Genomic DNA, 25,242 nt, shown 5'->3' on the forward strand with positions numbered 1-25,242 from the left:
CACTACTTCCTATATTCTGTAGAACACTATGTAGGACAGCAGTAAATGAGACACCCAGCTGAATTTAGATAACAGTTTACTAATGAGCAGTCTGGAAACACAGCCATGACCCGTTATATAATGGTACAATTCTAATGGTACAAATTACCTAGGAGCTTGAAATCACAAAAAACGGAGCATTGTTCAAAGTTCTGCATTCGTATAAATGCACTATCAAGCTGATACATTGTTAAACAACACGTTCTGTTTCCATTTTTATTCTATCTAAATGGTTGCCCAAGTGAATTTCAAGCTGAAAGAAATTGCTATAAGTTTAATGCCACATTCAGAGCTGGTGATGTTATGTAAATATTTACGCAGGGAAAGTTTGGTGTACTCAGAATCACTTTACGCAGGTGCTTAACTTAATTTTTGGGAGGCCCATTATAATTATTAAAATGACACATGTCCAGTTCATGGATTCCAAGTTCATATTTATAGGCCTTTCAGGATGGTAGTTTTTCCACCCAGTAAAAACCAGCACTGTCCTTTAAGACTGATAAAAAATCAGGGGATAGAAGTAAGGGACTGACATAGCAGGTTGCATGCAAGAAAAATTATGTTATGTATAACATCTTGGTGTAGGCATAATGATATTTAGCCTCAGTACAGTATTACACAAGGTAGAGAAAATACCCTAAGCATGTGGCTTGTCGTTTACACTTTATAGCACTAATCTTAGTGACAGTGGCTTGTATAACAGGTTTTCTTCCCCTCTGGCTCTGTGTGTGAAATGTGAGTGTTAGTGTTTTACAGACCAATTTCACAATAATGTGAAAAGAACAGGGGGGATAGGGGTGCTTTCTGTCTATGGCTGTCTCTTCAAATTTTCCCAGTTCCTTTGAGTTTTCATTTTTTGGAACACATACTCATTAAATTGGTGAATATACTGCATTCTGCCTGCGGATAGCAGATACGATTACATTAAAAAGCAATCAAGCTGCATTAGCATCGAGCTTTATGTGGTCCTGATTACTTTTCATACTGATAATAATCATTGCACTTGTAGACTTTATTTTCTCTAAGGGTGAATGGTGAAATGTATACATTCCCTCATTATATAAAACATGATACACTACAGACATAATGTATTTCATACGTAAGGGGTAAAACAAACAAATCAATGTCAGAGTAGTATTAAGATGGTGCCCAATGTGAAGCAGGGTTACTGTTGACAGAAGCTCAAAGTTGATTCGCCTGTAAAAAAAAAAAACAAAAAAAACGAATAAACAAACAAAGAAAGTCCCGGCCATTACGAAGCTCTGATACTGGAGACTCCTTCGTTAAATGCTAAATAAATGTCTGCCATGCACATCCTTGGGAATGAGTTGTTTACTATAGAAATGAACATGTATTACAGCCAGCACTACAGTCTGATCTGCTGTTATAGAAAATTAATCAACACCATCTGACCAATCAGAATCAAGTATTGAAAAGCACCAAATATAACATCTAAAGTGTTACAAAAGCTAGGTCCTTTGATTCTCTTTGTAAACCATACTTGTATAAAAATCTTTTATACAGGTTTTTCATTTGATCAGCGAGTGAGTCACACTTTAATCTTGCCTATGGGTGGCTCATTACTCCCTACATCATTTGTATTTTAGAGTTCTGCGATTATCTTTGGCATTGTCTCATATGCCACCCTACAATGCCCACTGTCCTGGCACACACTCTACATGCACACGCATGCACACACACAGCTACAGAATGCCTAATGCCCAGAAAGTGCATGAGCAACCATGTGTGAAGGGTGGACGAGGCAGTGATTAGCACAGCACACACAAACACAAACACAGATGGGGACATGGTGCAGAGTGTGTAACAGAGAACAGACATACTTGATCTAATAACGTTATCATTAGATGTAATGGCCAGGAGATTGTGTTATTTCTTATACCGGACGAATGAGTCAGTCAGATCAAGTATGTGAAGAAGACGAGAAAAGATGAGGCTCACGTTCTTATCATAAGTAGTGTAGGTTGAGCGTTGACGTTATCAGAGTTCAGTTCTCTCGCCTATAAATAACACAGACAATTTAATACATATGATCTCGAACAAGATGAATTTCAAGGTTAGATTGAGGAGCTGACGGTTGAAATAAGCATCTGAAAGTTAAAGTAAGCATGAATGTTACACTGCCTATCAAAATGCTAGATTGAGCATCTCAAGGTTACACTTAAGATCTGAAGGCGGTGCTGAGCATATGAAGGGTAGACTGCCAATTGAAAGGTTAGACTGAACACCTGAAGATAAGACCGAGCATTTCAAGGGTAAAACATGCATCTGAAAGTTAGATCAAAAATATGAAGGTTAGCCATTTAAGAATATTTGAAGTTTAGAGCAACCATGTGTAAAGGTTAGACATTCATAAGGTTAATAAGTTTAGAGCCCCCAGGGAAAGTTTTGTATTCCTGACCATTTTAAGGTTAGGGCAAGCATCAGAAGGTTGAAACGAGCATCTCAAGGTTAGACTTAGCCTCTGAAGGCTAGACTAAGCAAATTAAGTTTAGATTGTGTCTGAAGGTTATAATGTGTATTTGAAGGTTAAAACAAACATCCAAAGGCTACACTGATGATCCCAAGTTTAAAACAAGAATCTGAAGATTAGCGCAATCACCTGGAGGTTAACACCTTCTGGATCAAGGCATTTGTAAGAATGTGAAGGTCACAGCAGGCATCTGAAGATTAGCCATTCAAGAGTATTTGAAGTTTAGAGTGAGCATCTGAAGGTTAGACATTCAGAAGGTATGAAGGTTAGCGCACACCACGGATGGTTCAACAGTTCATCTGAAGGTTAAAAGAAGGAATGGAACATTAGAAGGAGAATGTGAAGGTTACAGTGGAAATCAGTTTAGAGTTTAGAGTGAGAATCAGAAAGTTACAGCAAGAAGCAGAAGGTTAGCGTGAGAATATTAAGTTAACAATGAGAATCAGAATGTTAGAGCAAGAAAAGGATGGTTACAGTGTGAATCAGAAGGTTACAGTGAGAATCAGAAGTTTATAGTAAGAATCAGAAGGTTACAGCGAGAATCAGAAGGTTACAGTGAGAATCAGAAGGTTATAGTAAGAATATGAAGGGTACAGCGAGAATCAGAAGGTTACAGCGAGAATATGAAGGTTGCAGCGAGAATCAGAAGTTTATAGTAAGAATATGAAGGTTATAGTAAGAATCAGAAGGTTATAGTAAGAATATGGATGTTTCTGTGAGAATATGAAGGATGCAGCGAGAATCAGAAGTTTATAGTAAGAATCAGAAGGTTATACTAAGGATATGAAGGTTTCCGTGAGAAACAGAAGGTTATAGTAAGGATATGAAGGTTATAGTGAGAATATGAATGTTGCAGTGAGAATCAGAAGGTTATAGTAAGGATATGAAGGTTATAGTGAGAATCAGAAGGTTATAGTAAGGATATGAAGGTTTCCGTGAGAAACAGAAGGTTATAGTAAGGACATGAAGGTTATAGTGAGAATATGAATGTTGCAGTGAGAATCAGAAGGTTATAGTAAGGATATGAAGGTTATAGTGAGAATCAGAAGGTTATAGTAAGGATATGAAAGTTGCAGTGAGAATCAGAAGGTTATAGTAAGGATATGAAAGTTGCAGTGAGAATCAGAAGGTTATAGTAAGGATATGAAGGTTATAGTGAGAATCAGAAGGTTATAGTAAGGATATATAGGTTATAGTGAAAATCAGAAGGTTATAGTAAGGATATGAAAGTTGCAGTGAGAATCAGAAGGTTATAGTAAGGATATGAAGGTTATAGTGAGAATCAGAAGGTTATAGTAAGGATATATAGGTTATAGTGAGAATCAGAAGGTTATAGTAAGGATATATAGGTTATAGTGAAAATCAGAAGGTTATAGTAAGGATATGAAAGTTGCAGTGAGAATCAGAAGGTTATAGTAAGGATATGAAGGTTATAGTGAGAATCAGAAGGTTATAGTAAGGATATGAAGGTTATAGTGAGAATCAGAAGGTTATAGTAAGGATATATAGGTTATAGTGAAAATCAGAAGGTTATAGTAAGGATATATAGGTTATAGTGAAAATCAGAAGGTTATAGTAAGGATATATAGGTTATAGTGAGAATCAGAAGGTTATAGTAAGGATATATAGGTTATAGTGAGAATCAGAAGGTTATAGTAAGGATATGAAAGTTGCAGTGAGAATCAGAAGGTTATAGTAAGAATATGAAGGTTATAGTGAGAATCAGAAGGCTACGGTGAGAATATGAAAGTTACGTATTTGTACAAATCTAAAAGTTAGAGGGAGCTTCAGAAGGTTAGCCTGCCAAGAGTATTTGACGTTTATCGCCCATCTCTGATGGTTTAAACCAATCAACAGAAATGTAAAGCGAGGATATAAAGGTTGCATCTGTTATCTGAAGGTTAGGTATTTGTAAGAATTTGAAGTTTAGAATGAGCATTCACAAAGTATATGAAGGCTAGGCATACCTGAGCACTGGAGGTTAGAGTGAGCTTCTGAAGGTCACACGTTCACCAGATGTTTTAGATCTTGAAACAAAAAGGAATAATTGTGTACAATCTATTTTGTGACCTGAGGGGAGATCTCTGTGTGCAGGATTGTGTACAGGTTGAGAGCATTTTGCATTGACTTCTAGAGAAAACGGTCAGTGGGGAAACAGATACTTGATTACATCTCACATCCTGAGACAGCTCGAGGTATGGGGATTATTTATATCAGATGCCGGTTTGTCCAGTGCATGCCATCTGTTTCTGTGTGTGTGTGTGTGTAGTGCCGATGAAATGCCAGGCCTATTGTCTTGTCTGGTGAGATGCCAGTTTGATATTGCCCATCTGCTCCTGTTATCTGAAGAGAGCGTATGAGAGTTCTGCTTTGGGGAGAAGAATGAGGATTTGGACGTTTGGGAGAGCTTGTCTTGTTTAGTGTTGGCGTTCATATGTGTGTGCGTAGCAAACCCTCACGCTTTCTCAGTGTGAATTGGTGGACTGTATCATTCTGAATGAGATCATCCCTCCTGTACTTCCACTGTCTCACACACACAAAAACACATTTCTCTAGTTGAATAAAACATGCACTCACCCACATGTACCCACTTTTTATTTGCACGTGTGGACATTACCGGTTTAAGAGCAATGAAGCACAATGCTTTAAACAGCATGGAACACATGGCTATCTTTTGACAACTTTGATGCTTAATTGCTCTTACTTGAAGGCAGGTTCCCCATCTGTAACACTGCAGGAAATTATTTAAGGTGCAATATTAGATTTTTCACTCATGTATGTGCATTTTCATTTATTACAATGATTTGGTTGAGTGGTGGCCTGGTGACCTGTATGTGTGTGTGTGAGAAAGAGAGAGAGAGAGAGAGAGAGAGAGAGAGAGAGAGAGAGAGAGAGAGAGGCAATTACCATTAATTGCCTGCTGTTCAGCCTTCTGCAGTGCATGTCCTTCGAGCCTGTTCAAACCGACACACTTACTGATTTAGACTTGTTTTGTTCACAAACGTTTTTGTCTCTTTTGAACAAATCACTAAACTGAACAAGTCAGTATCAGTCATTCCTTTTGTTCAGTTGCTGCAGACCTGAAACGTGAAAGCCAAATATCAATAACGATGATCAAACATGCTGTAGATTGGCATGATTGCCAAACTTGAGTCAGCGAATCCTCCAGGTACAGCCATTATTGTGTCTCCTATTCACCAAGTTGGTGTCAGAGTCAGTGAATCCTCATAGTCATGACCAAAAGGAGCCCCTCTTGCATTTAGTGAGTCAGTGTTTGAATCGGTGAACCTTTTAGTTATGACCGAGATTTGTTCCTCTTGTGTTCATTGAGTCAGTGTTTGGGTCCGTTTTTTGTTTATGGTCACGACCAAATTTTTCTCTTCTTGAATTTAGCGAGTCAGTGTTTGAGTCAGTGAACCTTTCGGTCATGACTGACATTTGCTCCATTCTAATTTAGTGAGTCAATGTTCGAATCACTGAACCTTTGCATCTGCTGCTCTTGCATTCAGCAAGTCACTTCCAGATTAAACCCAAAACAAAGGTTGAAAAACTGGAGGAATACAAACACTGCAAGCAACCAGAAGCTTCAATCATTTCACTCATGCTCAGTGGAACTTAGTCTGAAGTACAAAATTACTTACAGCGAAATACATGGCATTACCCAACTAGCCACATGTTAGCTAGCTAGCTAAAACAACGTTACAACTTGAACATTTTGGAGTTTGCTAATGCAGTTTGCTATCTAGATAATTAAACCTGAAATAAAAACATTTTATTATAAAACATATTGTGGCTCTGCCTTTATTAATATTACAGTCTTTTGTACACAGCCATCAACTTTCATCCATTCATTTAAAGGAAATAAGGTTCTCCTTCACTATTTTACGACCATGAAGGAGAGTGAACAGAGAGACAGTTTTAATTAGGTAATTGTTTCTGCTTTATGGTCAGAGTGTTAAGTCTCAGGGCTGACAGTCCCTTTCAACTAAATTAATTGCCTTGCCTTTCAGATTAATCACACAGTCGAACTCCTTTCCAAATTCAGACACATTGCCTTCATAAATTCACTCCAAATTACAAAAAAAAAAAAAAAAGAAACAATAAATACACAATATGTTAGGTTAGCAACATTACCTAAGCTGAAACACATGCTGGTTAGTAGTTAGCTTGGCTAATATTACCTCCTACAGTTGGTGTTTATTTTATTAGCTAGATAGTTTAACAAGTTTATTAATCAAGTAATATTAAGCTAAAATAAAATAAATAAATAAAAAACAGGCTAAATAGTGTATTGTGTAGTTAAAACCAGTAGTCTGACTATGTGTCATGGAGGAAATAACAACACTAGTCATGCGAATCAGCCCTTTCAGTGAAACCTCATGAACGATAAATGCCAAGCTTGAGTCCACGTGAGATTCCATGTGCGGAAACTATGCTTCACTTCCCGCAAACACCGATCTTCATTTGCTTTGAGTCCTGCTAATGCGCCATTGGCCTCAAGCACCATGACGAGTCAGGCTTAGCCAATTACCCAGCATGCCCTGTCAGAGTACCGTAGTGCAAGGAGTGTCAGATGGAGAATGGAGCAGGATTTGAGGTGACATTGTGAATCACACAATGACCTAGTTAGATTCTCTCCCTCTCGCTCTTGCTCCCCCCAGACACCCCCTCCCACCCCATGCCCTGCTATCGTACTCCATCTATCCTCTCCTCCCTTTTCTCTTTCACTCTCTCAGTCAGTGGTTGGTATTCATATAGACAAGGTGGAAGGTGTTGCTGAAAACCTGCTGACAGGTTGGGATACAAAGAAAAAAAAAAAAAGAACAATACCCTGTATCTGTATGGAATATGTACAGCGTAATATGTAAATAGTGAACAAATCTGGCCTATTTATACACCAATGTTCAAATTCTATGGTAGGGTAATCTGGACTATGTAGTTTAAAGCTAATATCAAAAAATGATTAATACTGATCTTACAGATAGAATTATGTGTATCTACAAAAGAGGAGAACATAGAAGAAAGCCAACTGATCTATATGTGGTAGTGCTAGTGGAAAGAAATGCTATAAAGCCCAAAATCTTATATAGAGTTGTGTTAGTAAGTGGTATTTACTGATACTAGTATTACATTAAAAGTACAGTTGGTATAAATGCATCGCTACCATTATCAACCATGAAATACGCAACAGTGTGAAAAAAAACCCAACTTTTTTACAGGTTTTCCATGTGAGTTTGTGTGGAATAATTCTCCGCTGTCAATTGTAAAGGTTGGAAAGGTTGCTGCATAAGTTTGTATGCCTGTGTGTGTTTGTGTATGCACCCAGGTACTCTCCTCTTTAGAATACACACATAGATGTACACTGATATAATCCACTGTAAGAGTAAGACAGAGTGTGTCTGCAGGTTTATCTGTGTGATTGACTGCCCTCTCCTCCTGTAGGTAAAGGTCCTGAAACTCTATATGCTGGCCAGAAGCTCAACGATAACGAATGGCATTCGGTAAAAGTGGTGCGCAGAGGCAAGAATCTGCAGCTCTCTGTGGACAATGTCACCACTGAAGGTAATAGAGGCCCTGGGCAATATGTACGACTAACATGCTAGCTTAGCCTGCAGGTTCTGTGGCAAAAAGTTCCCAGGTTCCTCATGGTCCTCATAAAGTACACATATAATGTGTATATAAATACACATTTTTGACATAAGGGGACTAGTCGAACTAGTCATGTCAGTTCAACTGACTAAAATGGAGTCAACAAGATGGTTTATCAAGCTGTAAATAAATAGATTCAAATGCAACACCCAGTGAATCAAGGTTTCATCCAATTCACCGCTAAGACCTTGCACCTCTCTCCAGGTCAGATGACCGGAGCCCACACCCGCCTAGAGTTCCACAACATTGAGACAGGCATCATGACAGAAAGACAGTTCATCTCCGTTGTCCCGTCCAACTTCGTTGGCCACCTACAGGGACTGACGGTCAACGGGGTGCCCTACCTTGACCAGTGCAAAAACGGTGACATCTCCTACTGCGAGCTCAACGCCCGCTTCGGCATGCGCCACATTATCGCCGACCCCGTAACCTTCAGGAGCAAAGGAAGTTACCTGGCACTAGCTACACTGCAGGCGTACGCCTCCATGCACCTTTTCTTCCAGTTCAAGACCACCAGCTCTGATGGCCTGATTCTCTACAACAGTGGAGATGGAAGTGATTTCATTGTAGTGGAGCTGGTTAAAGGGTGAGTCTTAAACCTCCAGTGTGACGTAGCCACGACATTCAAGCGACATTCGCATGGGGTATAAATCTGATTTTAAGGTAATTAGCTACTACCTGCTGCCTTCAGTATCTCCTATCTGACAGGTTTATGAATCATTGCAACACACTTTGGCATTTCATTCAAGTAATGAGATTCTTTTTCTTTATATTACCGCAGAACTGTGACATTTATTTATTGCCTTCTTTATTTCTTGTGAGCAGTTGATATTTTACAAAGTTTAAATCACTTATGGGAATTTTAAGTGTGTTTAAGCACAATACTTGCTGTGTTTATTCTACAGCATATGCAGACTTCCAGTCAGAACTTTGGAAATCCAATCAACAAAAACATTGGCATTATTTTATTAATTCAACAAATGAAAGAAAAAAATAATAATTAAATACCAAACATCCCAAACACATTATAATATAGTATGTTGTGGCATCATTAAGTTGCATTCGTGAATAACTTTCATCCTCTGGGTACTCCACTTTTCTCCCCCAGTCCAAAGACTTGTGGTGTAGGCTGATTGGCGTTCCCAATTGTCTGTTCTCCTCGCACCTCATGGGTTGGTTGTTCGAATTCCACTTCTGCCCTGTGTGCATGGAGCTTGCGTTTTATCCGCATGCTTTCGGGGTTTCGGGGTACTCCTGTTACCTCCCCTGTCAATACATGCGGTGTAGGCTGATTGGCATTCCAATTGTCTGTAGTATGTGAATGGGCATGTGGATGTGTGTGCGATTGTGCCCTGTGATGGGTTGGCACCCCACCCAGGATGTCCCCGTTTGTGCCCCGAGTTCCATGGGATAGGCTCCAGGCTACCCTACAACCCTGTAATATAAGTGGTATGGAAAATATATGAATGGTTGCATTGTCTCATTAGGATCTGACAGTGCCCAATTACAGGTGTCTTTATACACACGGATGTAGGCTTATTTATTATTTTCCTCATGTAATGTATATCATGTCATTGTAGTTCTGAAAATGAAACTCTATGCATTAGAACTTTTGTCTAGACAAAAGGCTAAAATCGGATGGCAAGCTTAACACCACTGAGAAAAGAGTAAGACTTAGGCTAATACTCATCCATAAAACAAAAGAGGCTGAACCCTTCTCTCCTGAAGGGTTTAGACTGCTGTCGATAAAGCTGTAGTGATATTTGCAGGTTTATGACTGTGACAAGAAATGCTACCGGCTTGTAAGACAAACAAAGTGAAAAGAACTACATATTCATAGTGCAGAAATAGATCATAGCATAGCATTTTATTTAAAACATTTCTATCTTAATACGATAATGCTTGGCTCCCTACAATGTGTTAGAATTGATTAATTTATTTACTGCCTTATTTAGTATGTACTGATGTCTGTTACTTGTTATTCTACACCTTCCTATAGCAACAATTTTAGGTGAATGTACTGTGAGAATGAGCTATTTCTGGTCAACCAGTGAGGCTGAGCTGGAGCTGGACTTTCCCAGATGACAGAGTTGTACTGTTTTGGTTGTATGTGACACGCGTTTTATGTGAGAACAGAACAAAATCTGCTCAAATGGGCGGAGCTCAAATGCTGCCTCGCATCTTTTTGTTTGAACAGAGCATCAGCATCCCCATCCAGCCAGCCTTGTCATTCTGACATATTTATAGCCCAGTTTTTCACAAAGCAATAAAACATTTGCGTGTTTTGTCAAAAGCCGACAGCTTTGTAAACCATCACAGATGAAATAATTGCAGAAATATATGCACTAGTTGAGCAATCCTTTTGTTTAAGCCTGGGGTCTTTGAGTTATTCATCTAGGATGTACGTTAAACCTGTTAATCACATAAAATATGAACAAAGCAGAATTAGGAGGGTAAAAATGACAATTTAAGTCAGTGACTTAAATAATAAAAAGTGACCAATATTTACATAGGGAAAATTCCACATGTTCAGGGATGGGTTATTGAAGAAGGAAATATTTTTCTTTGCCATCAAATGTAACATGATGTAATACAATAGCAAAAGACAACTTTAGAAGAAAATAAAAAAATACAGTCCCTTCTAAAACTCTTAGAACAGCAAGCCCTATTCATTTGTCTGGGCCATACACCAAAGACATTTAGGTTTGAGATTAAAGGATGGATATGCTACGAATGTTTATGATTTCAGCTTTAAGTTACATCATCAATAAAGATTAGAGAGCCCATTACAGAAGCAGCCATGCAAGCCCAAGCCATGACACTACCTCCAGCATTCTTGACTGATGAGCTTGTATGTTTTGGATTATGAGCAGGTCCTTACTTTCTTTGGCCTTTCCATCACTTTGGATGAGGTTCCAGAACGTGGCTCATCTCTATAGTTTGTAAATTACAATCTGGCATTCCAATTCTTATCAGTGTTGAATGGTTTGCGGTGGATCTTGTGGTATGGCGTCTGTATTTCTGCACGATAATTCTTCTTTGAATGGTGGATTGTGATACCTTCACCGCTGCCCTGTGAAGGTTGTCGGTGATGTCACCAACTGTAGTTTTGGGGATTTTCTTCACATCTCTCATAGTGTTCCTGCTGTTGTTTTCCTTGGCCGATCTGTTCCATGTCTGGTTGTTGGTACAGCAGTGTTTTTTTTTTTCTTTTTCTGCACATTCCAAATAGTTTTATTGGCTATGCCTAATGCTTAGGCAATGGCTAAGATAGATTTTCCCGCTTTTTTTCTCAGCTTCAAATTGTCTTGCTTTTTTCCCATAGACAGCTCTCTGGTCTTCATGTTGGTTTATCCTATTTAACAATAAATGCAGTCTTCACAGGTGAAACCTAGGGCTCAAACCAAGTGTAGACTTTCAGAGCTATTAACTCTTCAAACAAACAATTTAACAGGGCACACCTGGGCAGCAAAAAACACCTATCAGTCACATGTTCCAATATTTTTGATTAGGATTAGAAAGCTGAAATTCTGTTCTGTCGTCTCATATTCATCTTTATCTCGAACCCAAATGTCTTCAGTGTATAGATAAAACAACAGACTTGGCCTTGCTGTTCCAATACATTCAGAAAAAGTCTAGTATACTGCCAAAATATTGCTGCATAAATAGTCCTAGTCCTAATTATTACATTAATCACTGGACAAATTGTTTACTGCAACAATATGGATTCCACACTCATTATTGAGAAGCTTAAAAATAGCACTTGATCCAGCTCATTATTATTTTGCATGTATTTGTTTTTGGAATTTTATAAATAAAATATAGATTATTTTATTTTACTTAATTCATCAACTACTCATGCAGACAACTTAATACAGCCACAAGATAATAAATCAGGAATATGAAATCACAATGTGTGCACAGGATAGAAGTTATTTCTCTAATACACTCTTCAGTCTGGAAGTAAGCGTTTGCTTTTATTGTTCTCTCAGGTATATCCACTACGTCTTCGACCTGGGAAATGGACCCTCGCTGATGAAAGGCAACTCAGACAAGCCGCTGAATGACAACCAGTGGCACAACGTGGTGGTTTCCCGTGACACTAACAACATGCACACACTGAAAATCGACTCCCACACCGTCACCCAGCACTCCAACGGAGCCCGCAATCTGGACCTTAAAGGTATCATGTGTCACTAATAACACACACATTATGTCGGGTCGTCGCAAAAATGTCTGTGGGTCACTAATAACACACATTGTTGATGGCCTTTCTATGGATACATAAAAGACATGCTGTGTGTCTGTACATTAGTGTTTACAGTGCGGAATTTATAGATTTGTATACTTGGGGAGGCAAGGGAAATATCCCTTTTCACTCAAACAATTTAATGGTTTTGTTGTTGTTTATTTTCCTGGCACAAAGTAAGACAGGTATCTAGGCTACTGCTAGCTGGAGGCTAAACCTGCAGCCTACCTAGCAGTAGTTTGCTAGCAATATGCAGTTTCGTCATGTTCTATTTTTTTTTTTTTTGCTTCTTTTATCTCAAATAATGTAAGGCATGCTCAGACCAGGCTAGCTAGGGTTAACCTACAGCTAGCAGTAGACTACTTACGCTTTTCCTTTTATTTTACCTCAGATAAAGTAAGGCATTCTCAGACCAGGCTAGCTAGGCATAACCTACTGCTAGCAGTAGACTAGCTCTCCCCTTTTTCCTTTCCTTTTACCTCGGTCAAATTAAGACATTATCAGACAGGATTAACTGGGGTTAACCTACAGCTAGCAGTAGACTAGCTAGCTTTTTCCCCTTTTCTTTCTTTCTTTTTTTTTTTTTTTTAACCTGAGACAAAGCATGGCATTCTCCGACAGAGTTAGCTAGGGTTAACCCACAGTTAGCAGTAGACTAGTTACCTTTTCCCCTTTAGTTTACCTGAGACAAAGTAAGACAATGTCAGACACGTAGCTAGGCTCCTGCTAGCTCTAGACAGTAGTCTGCTAGCAATAGGTAGATTAGTCAGACACATTCTAGGGCTTTGTTTCTGTTTTACCTAAGACAAAGTAAAGCATTCTCAATACACTAACCTTGCAGCCTAACTAACAGTACTTTACTAGCTATACATTGTTTAGTCCAACACATTCTAGTGTTTTTTTTTTTTTTTTTTCTCTACGGTTTGGTAGCAATATATAGCGTAGTCCAAATGTAGTCCAAGTAAGCCACTTCTTCATCCATGACAAGTTCACAATAAGCGGTTGCTACATAGTAATAGTATTACCTGGGGAGGGTTTTTTTGTTTGTTTGTTTTTGTGTTTTTGTTTTCCACTCTGTTACCATAATACTGGTAACTCTGTCACAATAATATTATCCCAGCTAACTAGCTAGCTGATTATGTCCTCTGAACAACAAAAACGTCATAATGTTTGTGACAACCTACTATTGTAATGCTATGTCCGACATTACCTAGCAAAAAGGAGTGGACGGACGTTTCAAAATAACAGCTTTATTTTTCAACCATCGTACTAAACCTGAAGAGTTGTTCTCCACAGCTGTCTTGCATTCTGTATTTTTGATCGTTCTTTTCATGTTGGTAAAGTTGGTACTTTGTGAGTATTAGTGCCTCTTTGACCGCTTTGATGATTGTATGACTGTGTGACACAAATCTATTCTATGGTTTCATAGAAAACACAACCTGCTAGAAACTCACTCCTCCTGTGCTCATGTTATTGCTTTCCAGATGTGAGATTTTTATCACTGAGGAGACGTGTAAAACATTTATCACCGACGTCCCACTGATCAACTAATCCAATTCGAATAGGACTAATGACAGTGTTTTGATTTATGTTACATGTTTGAACACTGACTTTTCGCCTTAATTCGCCTTAATAAAAAAGAACCATCATTAATATGTAATATTCAACTTTAATCAGGTCAGGTGGTGTGATCAGTGTGTTCTTTCCAAAGTTATAACGAAACCTACATCACTCACCTGGTGGATCATCCAGTGACTGACACAGACACAGTCAATTAACTGGAGTTTAATGGAAATGCAAGTCCGAACCCCTGGATAATTGTCGAATTTCTTTCAAGCACACAACTTTAAATCTCGCATTAATGCCAAAAGCTACAAATGATACAGCATATAAAATCATTGGGAAAAGGGTAATATTACAAAGTTTACCCTCGACGGGAAACAGATTATCCCTCTTATCCCCCCGTGTGCTCAGAGTTAAAACCTTTCAGGCCCACGTTAATGCCTTGAAATTTGTATGTAAGATGTTAGACAGACTATATCATCACAGAACCAGCCAGACTGAGTTCTTCCTGTCAGTCAGAAGACTTTCCGTCTCACTCTGATGCTCCTACCAGTGCTGATAAAATACGCCTGTGGTTTTCACACTACCGATTAAGACCTTCTGGAGGATGAAAACATTATGTGATATGAAACAGTTTCTCAAGCAGTACACCAGAGGCGGAGAAGAGACTATTTCTACTAGAAATTTACTTGGCGGTTTGATGACAGTGGGAAATAGTCTGTATTTTACAATCAGGCGTTTGTAAGTTAGCCTGATATCTCCAGTTTATACAAAACAGGGAATGTTGGAAAATAATTACGCACCCTGAAGTTGCTTGTTTTTAGAAGTGCTTTATTCCTCTTATACCACAGCAGTTTGCCAACACTAACAATGGGCCTCATTTATCAAGCTGGATACGAACGGATTTATGTGTATGAGCGTATACACACACAAAAAGTGGTACTGGAAATACTGTAAATTCAGAAAAAAAACGTTCATAGCCTTCTCCTGCTCTTGAGTGTGTGTACATTTAAGCATAAGAAGACTAAATAATGTAACACTTGATTGATCAGCTTCACGTCTTATAATTTGCATTGAGTTGCTGTATTTTTATATACGGATTACTCTGTCAAGTTCAAAGTGCTTATTTATTTCAAATACACACAAATGTATTATTATATTATATTTAAGCCTATACATAACAAAAAAAAACAAAAAAAAAGAGATCAATTCAAACCAAATCCGTTTTAAGACAAATGCAGCTAGTTGTGAAATGTGTTGTATGGAAGGAGAACGGTCTGGTCTGTATAGACGGTAGGTGTAAGCTGAGGCTGTGCAAATGGCAGAATTGATATTACTGGAAGAGTTAGCACATGATTCCCTTAGGAGGCGACAGACATTTAGAGAATGGTATGATGTATATATGTATGTATTTATTTATATATATATTTTTTTTTTTTTCGGAGGATGAAAACGGCTTATAAGTTGGTTCTGTTAGCCACAGCATTTGGCCAATGTTAAAAGGCTTTGTCATTGTTTGATCTCCCCCGGTAGTAGAGAAAGCAATTAATTTAGTTTTCTTAACCATTTTCTTTTGACCTTATTTATATAGGTGCATCTCAAAAAATTAGAATATCATGTAAAAGTAAAAAAAAAATCTTAATTTAATTAAAAAAGTGGAGCTTTCATATATTCTAGATTCATTACACATAAAGTGAAATATTTGAAGCCTTTTTTGTTTGTTTGTTTTAATCTTGATGATTATGGCTTACAGCTCATGGAAATCAAAAATCCAGTATCTCAAAATATTCGAATAAAGAATTTATAATACAGAAATGTCGACCTGAAGAGAGCTCTCATCAGCGAATTAACTCAAAACACCTGCAAAGGTTTCCTGATGCTTTAATCTCTCAGTCTGGTTCAGAGCACACAACCATGATCACGGGGAAGATGAAAGTAAATGCTGCATTTAATTTGGAAATCAAGGTCCCAGAGTCTGGAGGACGAGTGGAGAGGAACAGAATCCAAGCTGCTTGAAGTCCAGTGTGAAGTTTCCACAGTCAGTGATGATTTGGGTTGCCATGTCATCTGCTGTTGTTGGTCCAGTGTGTTTTCTCAAGTCGAGAGTCGATGCAGCGTCTACCAGGAGATTTTAGAGCACTTCATGCTTCCATCTGCTGATGAGCTTTATGGAGATGCTGATTTCCTTTTCAAGTAGGACTCGGCACCTGCCCACAGTGCCAAAACTTCTAGTAACTGGTTTACTGACCGTGGTATTACTGTGCTTGACTGGCCAGCCGACTAGCCTTACCTGAACTCCATAGACAATCTATGAGAGACTCCAGACCCGACAATACAGACGAGCTGAAGGCCGCTATCAAAGCAACCTGGGCTTCCAGAACACCTCAGCAGTGCTGCAGGCTGATTGTCTCCATGTCACGCCGCATTCATGCAGTAATTCATGCAAAAGGATTAAATCCCCGACCGAGTATCGAGTGCATAAATAAACATACTTTTCAGAAGGTCGACATTTCTGTATATTATAGTTTCTTTATTCTAATATTTTGAGATACTGGATTTTTTATTTCCATGAGCTGTAAACTGTAACCATCCAGATTAAAATAAACAAACAAAAAAAAATCACTTTATGTGTAATGAATCTAGAATATATGAACGTTTTCCACCATGCACCAATATTCCTACAAATTTGAGCCTTTTCAGGTGCTGTGACTCAGATGTATACGTTGCTAAATAATGTTGTTGTTGTTTTTTTGTTTTGTTTTTTTATAATAGTAGTAAGTACTTCAGCTTCTGCCTCAGAGAAATTCTTCTTTGTTTGATTGTTTAACCATTTTGCAACTTGGTCTTTTTATGAAGTTTTGTTTGTGTGTCTCAAAAATATGGCCTACCTTTTCCAAGACATCATATACGACTATGTGCAGGATCTTCTAAGCAGTTATATATAATAGATTTTCATAATGTTAGGCTGAAATTGGGTTCTCCTCTCTCTCTCTCTCTCTCTCTCTCTCTCTCTCACACAAACACACACACACACACACACACACACACACACACACACACACACAAACACACTTACCCTCCACAACTGAATGTGGGATGAATTTGGGAAAGGTACGTGTTATTTAAATGCCACACACTTCATAACTGGAAGTGTGGAATTTACCATCTAAATCATGTCCTGGGCTTATCAAAATGTCTTCCGAAATACATTAGTCACAATGATGACTGATAATATGTGAGACACAGAGGAAAACGGTGGAAAGGAGAGAGAAGAAGTGTAAGAATAACATTAGAAAGAAGCAGGTAGAGTTGGAGTGAAAGGGACTATATGAGTGATGCAAGCAAGCAGTTATTATGATTAGTTTTTCTCGGTTTTTATTCTGTTTGTTCAGCTTTCACATGTGTCTGCTCAGGAGGTAGTGCTGGTGGGCTTGTGTGCAATCATGTGCATTCAGTTCAAGGGAAAATAATACCTACTCCCCACGCCAAGCCAAAATCCGCTAGCCAAACACACCGTCTGGCAGCTGTGGTGGACTCCTCACCTTGAAAAATGAGTCTGTGCTTGAGCTGGGTTGTAACAGCCACTTGCAGTTTGCTAACTGGATTGAGAAATATAGCCTCACACCAGCTTAATGTCCAGTGAGATCACCGTCAATTTAAAGTATTACTTACGGTTGGTGTTCTTAATGCGACACAACACATACATCGATCTGTATAACACCATCTACTGATATAAGGACTGCTTGAATCAATTTACCTGCCATTAGTTGACATTACACAATTCTAGTGGCACGACACTACATTTGACACCATGATATCTGATTGTGTGGCTCAGTGTACTGGCATGTCACATAATAGTGTTAATGTTATCACATGTTCATATGTGTCTCATAATGTTATCACAGATTAATTTGAAAGTGGTAACAAACCTCCTTCACAGCACCGTATGTGTCTTCACATGTAAAGACACAAAGTCTAATTACACTTGTAATGTCTTGAAGGCCCTAAATCAGTGATTTCATTGCAATCTCTTGCACTGATAGAGGAAACAATTGACAGTTCCTGGTCTTCATCACAGCTGAGATGCTGATAGTGCTTGTGAAGCTAAAAGACAGGATCCCCCCCGCCCTCCCTTTTCAACCTGTAATGAATCTTGCCGGTGAAATCCTTTCAGTGAAATGATGCTGGTTAAAAGGCACTTAGGTGTAAATGAATGTGCTCGTCTCAAAGCCAAATCTCATCTCAAAACTGTGACTTGCCTAAATGGATGTTTCAGAGTTCAGCTCAGAAGAGAGTGGGATATTATTTTTTTTCATCTTTTCTTTTCAGTCTCCTTCTTTCCCAGACTTTTTAAATTAAACCTGCTGTAAGATGAGCTCATGGGTTCCTCATGGAACATTTGAAGCGGTCAAGGAGGCTTTTTAAAACCATCTCTAACCATTTCCTTTTGAAAATTTGGACAGAGTGAAACGTCCTCACTGGCCCATTTGCAGTAGCTTTCAGGGATATGGACAGGACATGGATCAAAAACAGTTATGCTTTTGTTATACTTTTTAAGCATTATTTATTAATGAGCTTGGGCCAAGACTTTATTTTGGAGCTCCTGGGGCAATGAAAGTGAATGCATTAATCACAAGTGGACATTATAGATGTGCGGTATACCACTGGTGGTTTGAGAAGATACAGTAAAAGAGAGTGTATTTCCCATTAAAGGGGACACAGACTGAATACTAAATATGTTGTATGACCATCCAGAAATATGTAAGATGTTTCAAGGGGTTCATTTTACTATAAATATGGTTAAAGTGTATATAGTATTTATTATTAGTATATACCAACAGAGCTAGGTAAGATATAAAGCCAGCATTCTTGATAAATTCACCTTATATTTACCCCCTATGAGATCCACATCCTGCCCGAATTCATTTGTCATTTTTTATGCCCGTAACCATGACAGTATCCTAAAGCAAATTTGACCTCACTATGACCAATTTTACTCAAGAGGTCCCGTATCAGTGACAGGAATCTGCAGCTGTGTCAGTAAAGCTGGAAATTGGAAGAACATGGACGTCACATTCCTCAAGACAAACCAGTATGGATCAGAATAAAGGGATGAAAAAAACCCCCAGAGTAGCTGAAATGATCCAGATTGAAATCACTGTGCCGCTTTAATTGAAGGTGTTCATAGGAGCTACGTAGCCCTGTATGACATAAACGTACCTAAACATTTACTAAAGACTTACAATAGACATACAGCTTTTTGATGTCAAATAAACAATGAAATGTGTAATAGATATTCATGCTTATTTAAAACTTTTTTTTTTTTAAATAAGGCTCCAATGCCAGCACTTTGTAACAGTGAAGATTAAGTTTTCCGACAACAAAGTATTCGGGGTGGAGGACTTTTCAGCTTCTCTGTAACATGAGAAACTGGGGTTTTTGTGAGTCTGTCCGTCTGGGGTATTTGTTTGTTTGCTTGCTTGCAACTATAAATTGTTTTTTTTTGTTTGTTTTGTTTTTTTTTTAAACTACAATGTGCCATTCTTAAATCAATCAATGAAATTGTTTGCAAATTGCTGTTGTGTAAAAGGAATAAAACACTTAGGGATGTGGTTCAATTGAAGTCTAATCAACTTCTGGGTGGTAACAGTACAATAACTCCAGTTATCCGTTATTGTTTATTTTTCTAGAACAGCACACCCTTTCTGGTTTCATTCTTTATTTAGCATCAAGATCAAAGTAGTCTGACAATTTATATGGCAAGTTACAATGGCTGGAATTAGCATTCAGGACAGGGTTAGCATTTGCACCATTTCATCATATCAAACAAAATCCCACCACTTTGCTTGTTTGAATTTATGAGGAATTCTCAATGGCGTACGTTCCATATTCTTGGCGTATCCCTTTGTTTAAGCATGTTTGGCCTAGTTCATAATTTAGACACAGCTAATGGTATGAACAACAAGCTCAAGTTAATAATGCAGGCTTCATTGAATCTTACTGTCTGAATGGTTAGCATGTGCATGGCCATTAGAGCGCCTCTGGAGTAATCCTTCCAGCAAAAAAGGGAGAAAATTGCAAAGCGAGAGGCGATATGGGCCAAAGGAAAGGTAGTAGAATTTAGAAAAAACAACCTTGTCAGCATTTTTGCTGTTTAAACTAGGTGACAGAGAGTCCTCGTTTCCTAGAAGCATAAACCTGCTGACTTGTGAATTTTTTTTTACAACTCAAGCATTATATCTGTTGCATATCTATTATCCGGAAAGAAAACCCAGCTATAATAGTGCATTCAGAAACATGCTGTGATATTCTCACCAAAGCAATGGCTCCTTTTCCCTGTCTGGCCATCATGACTGCTCGCGCAAAACTCAGGGATATTGCACAGGGAGTCCCACTTTGCCATGTATGCAGCCTTGCTGGACTTCTGATTGGTTTTATTTGCGCAAGAGAGTGTTTCTCGAGACCTGTTAAGGGAATGTTAGATACTTTTGAGCCTCCACTTCGAACAGGAGAGACCCTCTGAGTCAGTCTTGGTGCAATTACTGAAAGGAAATGGCTTCCATCAGAAAGGCCATGAACATTGATTTCAACAATATCACAAGACACCTAAGAAGGAAAGCACTATGCAATTGTGCGTAGATAGGATAGTGCCTTATTAGACGGGGGGGCAAAATATTCAAACAAGCACTTAAGATCACGTTTCAATGGTGTCACATATCATTTTTGAGTGTTTGTGTATAGAGAGAGAGAGAGCGAGTGAGAGAGACATCAAAGTGATACAAATGTGTTTCCTGCCATCTTGGATTAGTTCCAGCCTTGTGTACTGAAATGTCACCGTAATTGCTGGATTCGTTTGACAGGGCTTAGGTGCTTTGAATGTCCTAAGCAGTCATGCCATCTTTTCTAAGCCAGTTAGCTGTTGCTGAAACAGCAGCTTAATCCAGGTTTTCTTCATTTTAATGTATGCAATGCCAACTAATTAGCATGGAACACAACAGTGGGGTGCATTCCAACTGGAGTAAACATACTTCCTAGTGTTAAAGCTGGACATAAACACCGAGTTGCCTATATTTAAATATGCTAATGTTTGAAGCTATTACCAAAATGTGTATAAGCTTGCAAAGCTAATTAGCTTATAAATGGGGTCTTGCGAGAACAAACTGGCCCTATGTTTTTCTGTTAGTAATACATTATATTATATAATGCATAACAAGCAGAGGTAAACAAATAAAAAAAATAATAATTTGATAGATGAAACTTGTTTTTAATTTAAATGACACCAAGTCTATAGATGTATTTTTATGTAGAGTCACTATAGACTAATCAGTGTTTCCCATAATGTGTATCCATGCTTTAATACACATGATTCTACTAATTAGCCAATTAACAAAACATCTGTGGATTAAGGAAGACTCAAGAAAGACTGCCTCGGAAGTTTTAGTCTACTGCCCCAGAGGAATTTATAGGGTTAAATGTGAATAAATGTATACCATCACCGTGCTAACTACCTACTTTTGTTATTAGTCTCATATTCCTTCTACTTACAAAATGTACATTAAAAAGGATTTTAATGTTAATATAGGGGGGGATGGTGGTTTAGTGGTTAGCACGTTTGCCTCACACCTCCAGAGTTGGGGGTACGATTTCCGTCACTGCCGCCCTGTTTGTGCGGCGTTTGCATGTTTTCCCTGTGCTTCGGGGTTTTCTCCGGGTTTCCTCGCACAGTCCAAAGACTTGCATTGTAGGCCGATTGGCATTTCCAAATTGTCCGTAGTGTGTAAATGTGTGTGTGATTCTGCCCTGCAATGGGCTGGCATCTCATCCAGGGTGTCCCCCACGTCGCGCCCCAAGTCCCCTGGGATAGACACAGACACAGTAATGCATAGATAGACAAACTTATGAGATCTAAACACGGGACAGGTGAACACAATAAGGCAACAAACCGAGGACAGGACTACAAAAAAACATAGATGGTCTTGAAGTCACTTGTGTGTATAGAGAGAGAATGCAAGATATTCATATGGCTACGTAAAACCTATAGAAGCTCTTCCTGATTTCTGACATAAACCAATTCCAATCGGAATCAGCTACCATTAAGACATGTTTATGATTTTGCACAAGGTATAAATAGACGAACTCAAAACTAAACACAGAAAAGATGAACACAGTCAAGCAACGAACCAATGACAGGGCAAGGTGGAGACCAGACTGAAATAAAAAGCAAAACAAGCTCAAGAACATGGGAGCCATAACACACAAGGCTGAGACAGTGATTCCTGCTTCCTCCTTAGTGAAAGAAATTCTCAGTGACGTTTGTTGAAAACATTTTTTTGTTTCAAGGATAAGTGAGACACATGAGAGGACAAAAGAGGAGAGGATGAACATCATTCATTTTATTTTAATCACTGCAAACAATCTGCACTCTGTATCTCACAACAAGAGTAGTTTTCAAACATTATGTTTCATTTTTAACACCTCTAATAGCAGCAATTTTAGCAAATGATATCAGAGTGGCCTTGATCTTTGCTCTTTAGTCCATTAACACATAAGGTTGTACTGAAGCCTAATTAATCTTGGTGATATATCCTTGTACTTACTTGTCATCTTTGCCAAAGAGATATTCAGAGCTGATTATAATACACATTTTTACAAAAGTAAAACACTTGCTGTTTACTGTGGGGCTGGACACTGAAAGATAACGCTGCTTGCGTATATAATATATAATTATTTTCTTTTTTTTAATCAAAGCATAATATCACGATAGCTATCTAACTATATATACAGTTGAAACTCTTGTCTCTTCTTTTGGCTTTTGTGTCTAAGTGCAGCTGTGGAAAAAAAGGTGCGAGTGTGTCATCAATCTGCACCACAGTGCAATCAGCCGATTGTTGGCCATGAAGCTGTGATCAGCAGAAAAGACTGGCGAGATAGAAATGGAGTAGACATGTGAATTATAACACTCCTTTTCTCTCTCTGTCTCTCTATCTCTTTCTCTCTGTCTCGCTAACTTCAGCGTGATAAAAGGGTATTATAATAATAGATCATACTGATCATCAATAATAGATCATCTTTTCAAAACTGCTTGATTCAGATACAGTATATCTGTAGATACCCTTATTTACTGTAGGACTTGTTTCTACACACATGATTCAAGCTAGTCATGGGTTGCAGTAAATAAATACATAAATAAATAAATAAATAAATAAGTATGATTTACGCATAAAGCCGATTTAAAACAACTTGTATTGCTTCAATTAATTTACATAGAATAAAACAATGAAGTAAAGTATAAAAAGCCAGACAGATAAGTAGCAAAGCAATACTCGCAACAAATGTATCTGACTAGTCCCTGTCGAGCATGATTAAACACCGTGTACAGGTAGGTTGTAAGTCTAGATTTGAATTCAGAATTGGAAATATAGGAAAGCCACTTGTTTTTGATAGAGACGGAATTTATGGCTATTAGGCGACATAACACCTACATAACCCGTTAAGGACAACTGGAATAATTCTGCACACACAAAAATTTATTAAGGTTTACTCCAGCAGGTATCAGCTGTCCTTGTGTGAAGTGAGGTTGACATAACACCTAAGACAAGGGTCGTAGGTTTCTATCGATGCCACTTTGAGTCATGATGCTATCCTTATTACTGACTTCGCAGCTCGGAGTCACAGTGTTGTTGATGTGACATGCCAAACATCAAAATCAAACTTAGCCTTTATAAATGTCTATGTGGGTTTATATCATTTGTCTGAAAAGCCTATGTAGGTTTTATGTAGCCCTATGAACATACTGCCCTTAAGAAAAGTATTTACATATGTAAAGCAGTGATTAGAAGTGTGTCTGGAGTGGAAATGTTTTCAGCTGCTGACCATGGGAATGAGTCTTTATAAATGTCTATGTGAGTTTATGTTACTTGTCATTAAAGGCTACATAGGTTTTATGTAGTCCAATGAATATTGCCTTTAAGTACAAAGCAGTGATTGGAAGTGTTTGTAGTGAAAACGTTTTCAGCTTGCCTGTGGGAACGATCCTTTATAAATGTCTATTGCATGTGGGTTTATGTCAGTTGTCATAACTGGTTATGTAGGTTTCATGTAGCCCTATGAGCAATGCATTTCAGTAAAGTGTTAGTGAATACAAAGCCTTCCGGGGTGGGATTGCTTGCAGCTGATGACGCAGAAGCTTATTGATGATCTTAACCAACTGTGGGGTTGGTCTGTGCACGCCACAAAAATGGCAAATTGGCAAGGCATCGACCTGCTAGATTCTGTAGAATGGCTATTGATCAGAGGTCCCGCCTGGTGTGTGTAGGTGTGTGTGTGTGTGTGTTTGTGTGTGTTCCAGAGGTATCGATCAAAAAGAATAGTTAGATTTCAACTCATAAAATGCATTGTCTGGTCTTTATTATTGAGCGTGTGGTATACCCAACGTGCTATTTATTTATTTATTTTTGCATCAACCATTTATGTCTAGAATTTCTTTCACAAATAGGCAGAACTAAGCATTTGACTAGTCTGGGATGTGTAAAAATAACATCTTTCTTAGAAGATGCCAGTGTAACCTTGATAAGCGCTTGCTCTGTGATCCTAATTTTGAATTGGCTGCTGAAAATGTGTTATGATTTGTTGGAATGAGTGAAAAAGCACCACATGAGCTGCTGAGATAAAAAATAATAATAAATAATAATAATAATAATAATAATAATAATAATAATAATAATAATAATAATAAGCAGAAGAAGAAGAAGAAGAAGAAGAAGAAGAAGGATAATAATAATACATTAATAATGATAATAGCAATGAAAATACTACTACTACTACTACTAATAATAATAATAATAATAAGAGGAAGAAGAAGAAGGATAATAATAATAATAATAAGAAGAAGGAGAAGTATAATACTACTAATAATAATGATGTTGATGATAAGAGTAATAATAATAAGAAGAAAAAGAAGAAGAAGAAGAAGTTGATATGACTCCATTTGCATGTTGGCTCACGAAAACCTAATCCATAAATTGATTAGCGCTCTTCACGGCTTTCATTTCCCCACTTTATATGAATAATTCTGTTCAACGCTCTAAGATAAATGCTCTTATGAGAGCACCATAGCTGGGACCCTGTAAAGGAATATTCACAGATACACAGAGGTCCAGCAGTCATTTCCTTTTTCCTCTTCATATCTTGTCTCGACTTGATCGATTCATTTCGACATCTAAAAAAAAAAAAAGAAAGAACCAAACAAACA

The 25,242-nt window shown here is 38.1% G+C and overlaps 1 protein-coding gene across 2 annotated transcripts in view; it reads left to right on the plus strand.

Annotated features, from left to right (window-relative positions):
• Window positions 1-25,242, plus strand: part of nrxn2b (neurexin 2b) — a 659,496-nt gene that overhangs the window by 384,308 nt on the left and 249,946 nt on the right. For both annotated transcript variants that reach the window (XM_047152219.2, XM_017461810.3), the window contains 3 exons: window positions 7,973-8,092; window positions 8,384-8,765; window positions 12,172-12,362. In XM_047152219.2, the coding sequence (XP_047008175.1) occupies window positions 7,973-8,092; window positions 8,384-8,765; window positions 12,172-12,362 (693 nt within the window). The remainder of the gene's footprint in view (window positions 1-7,972; window positions 8,093-8,383; window positions 8,766-12,171; window positions 12,363-25,242) is intronic.

This window comes from Ictalurus punctatus, chromosome 29 (assembly GCF_001660625.3).
Source record: "Ictalurus punctatus breed USDA103 chromosome 29, Coco_2.0, whole genome shotgun sequence".
NCBI lineage: Eukaryota > Metazoa > Chordata > Actinopteri > Siluriformes > Ictaluridae > Ictalurus > Ictalurus punctatus.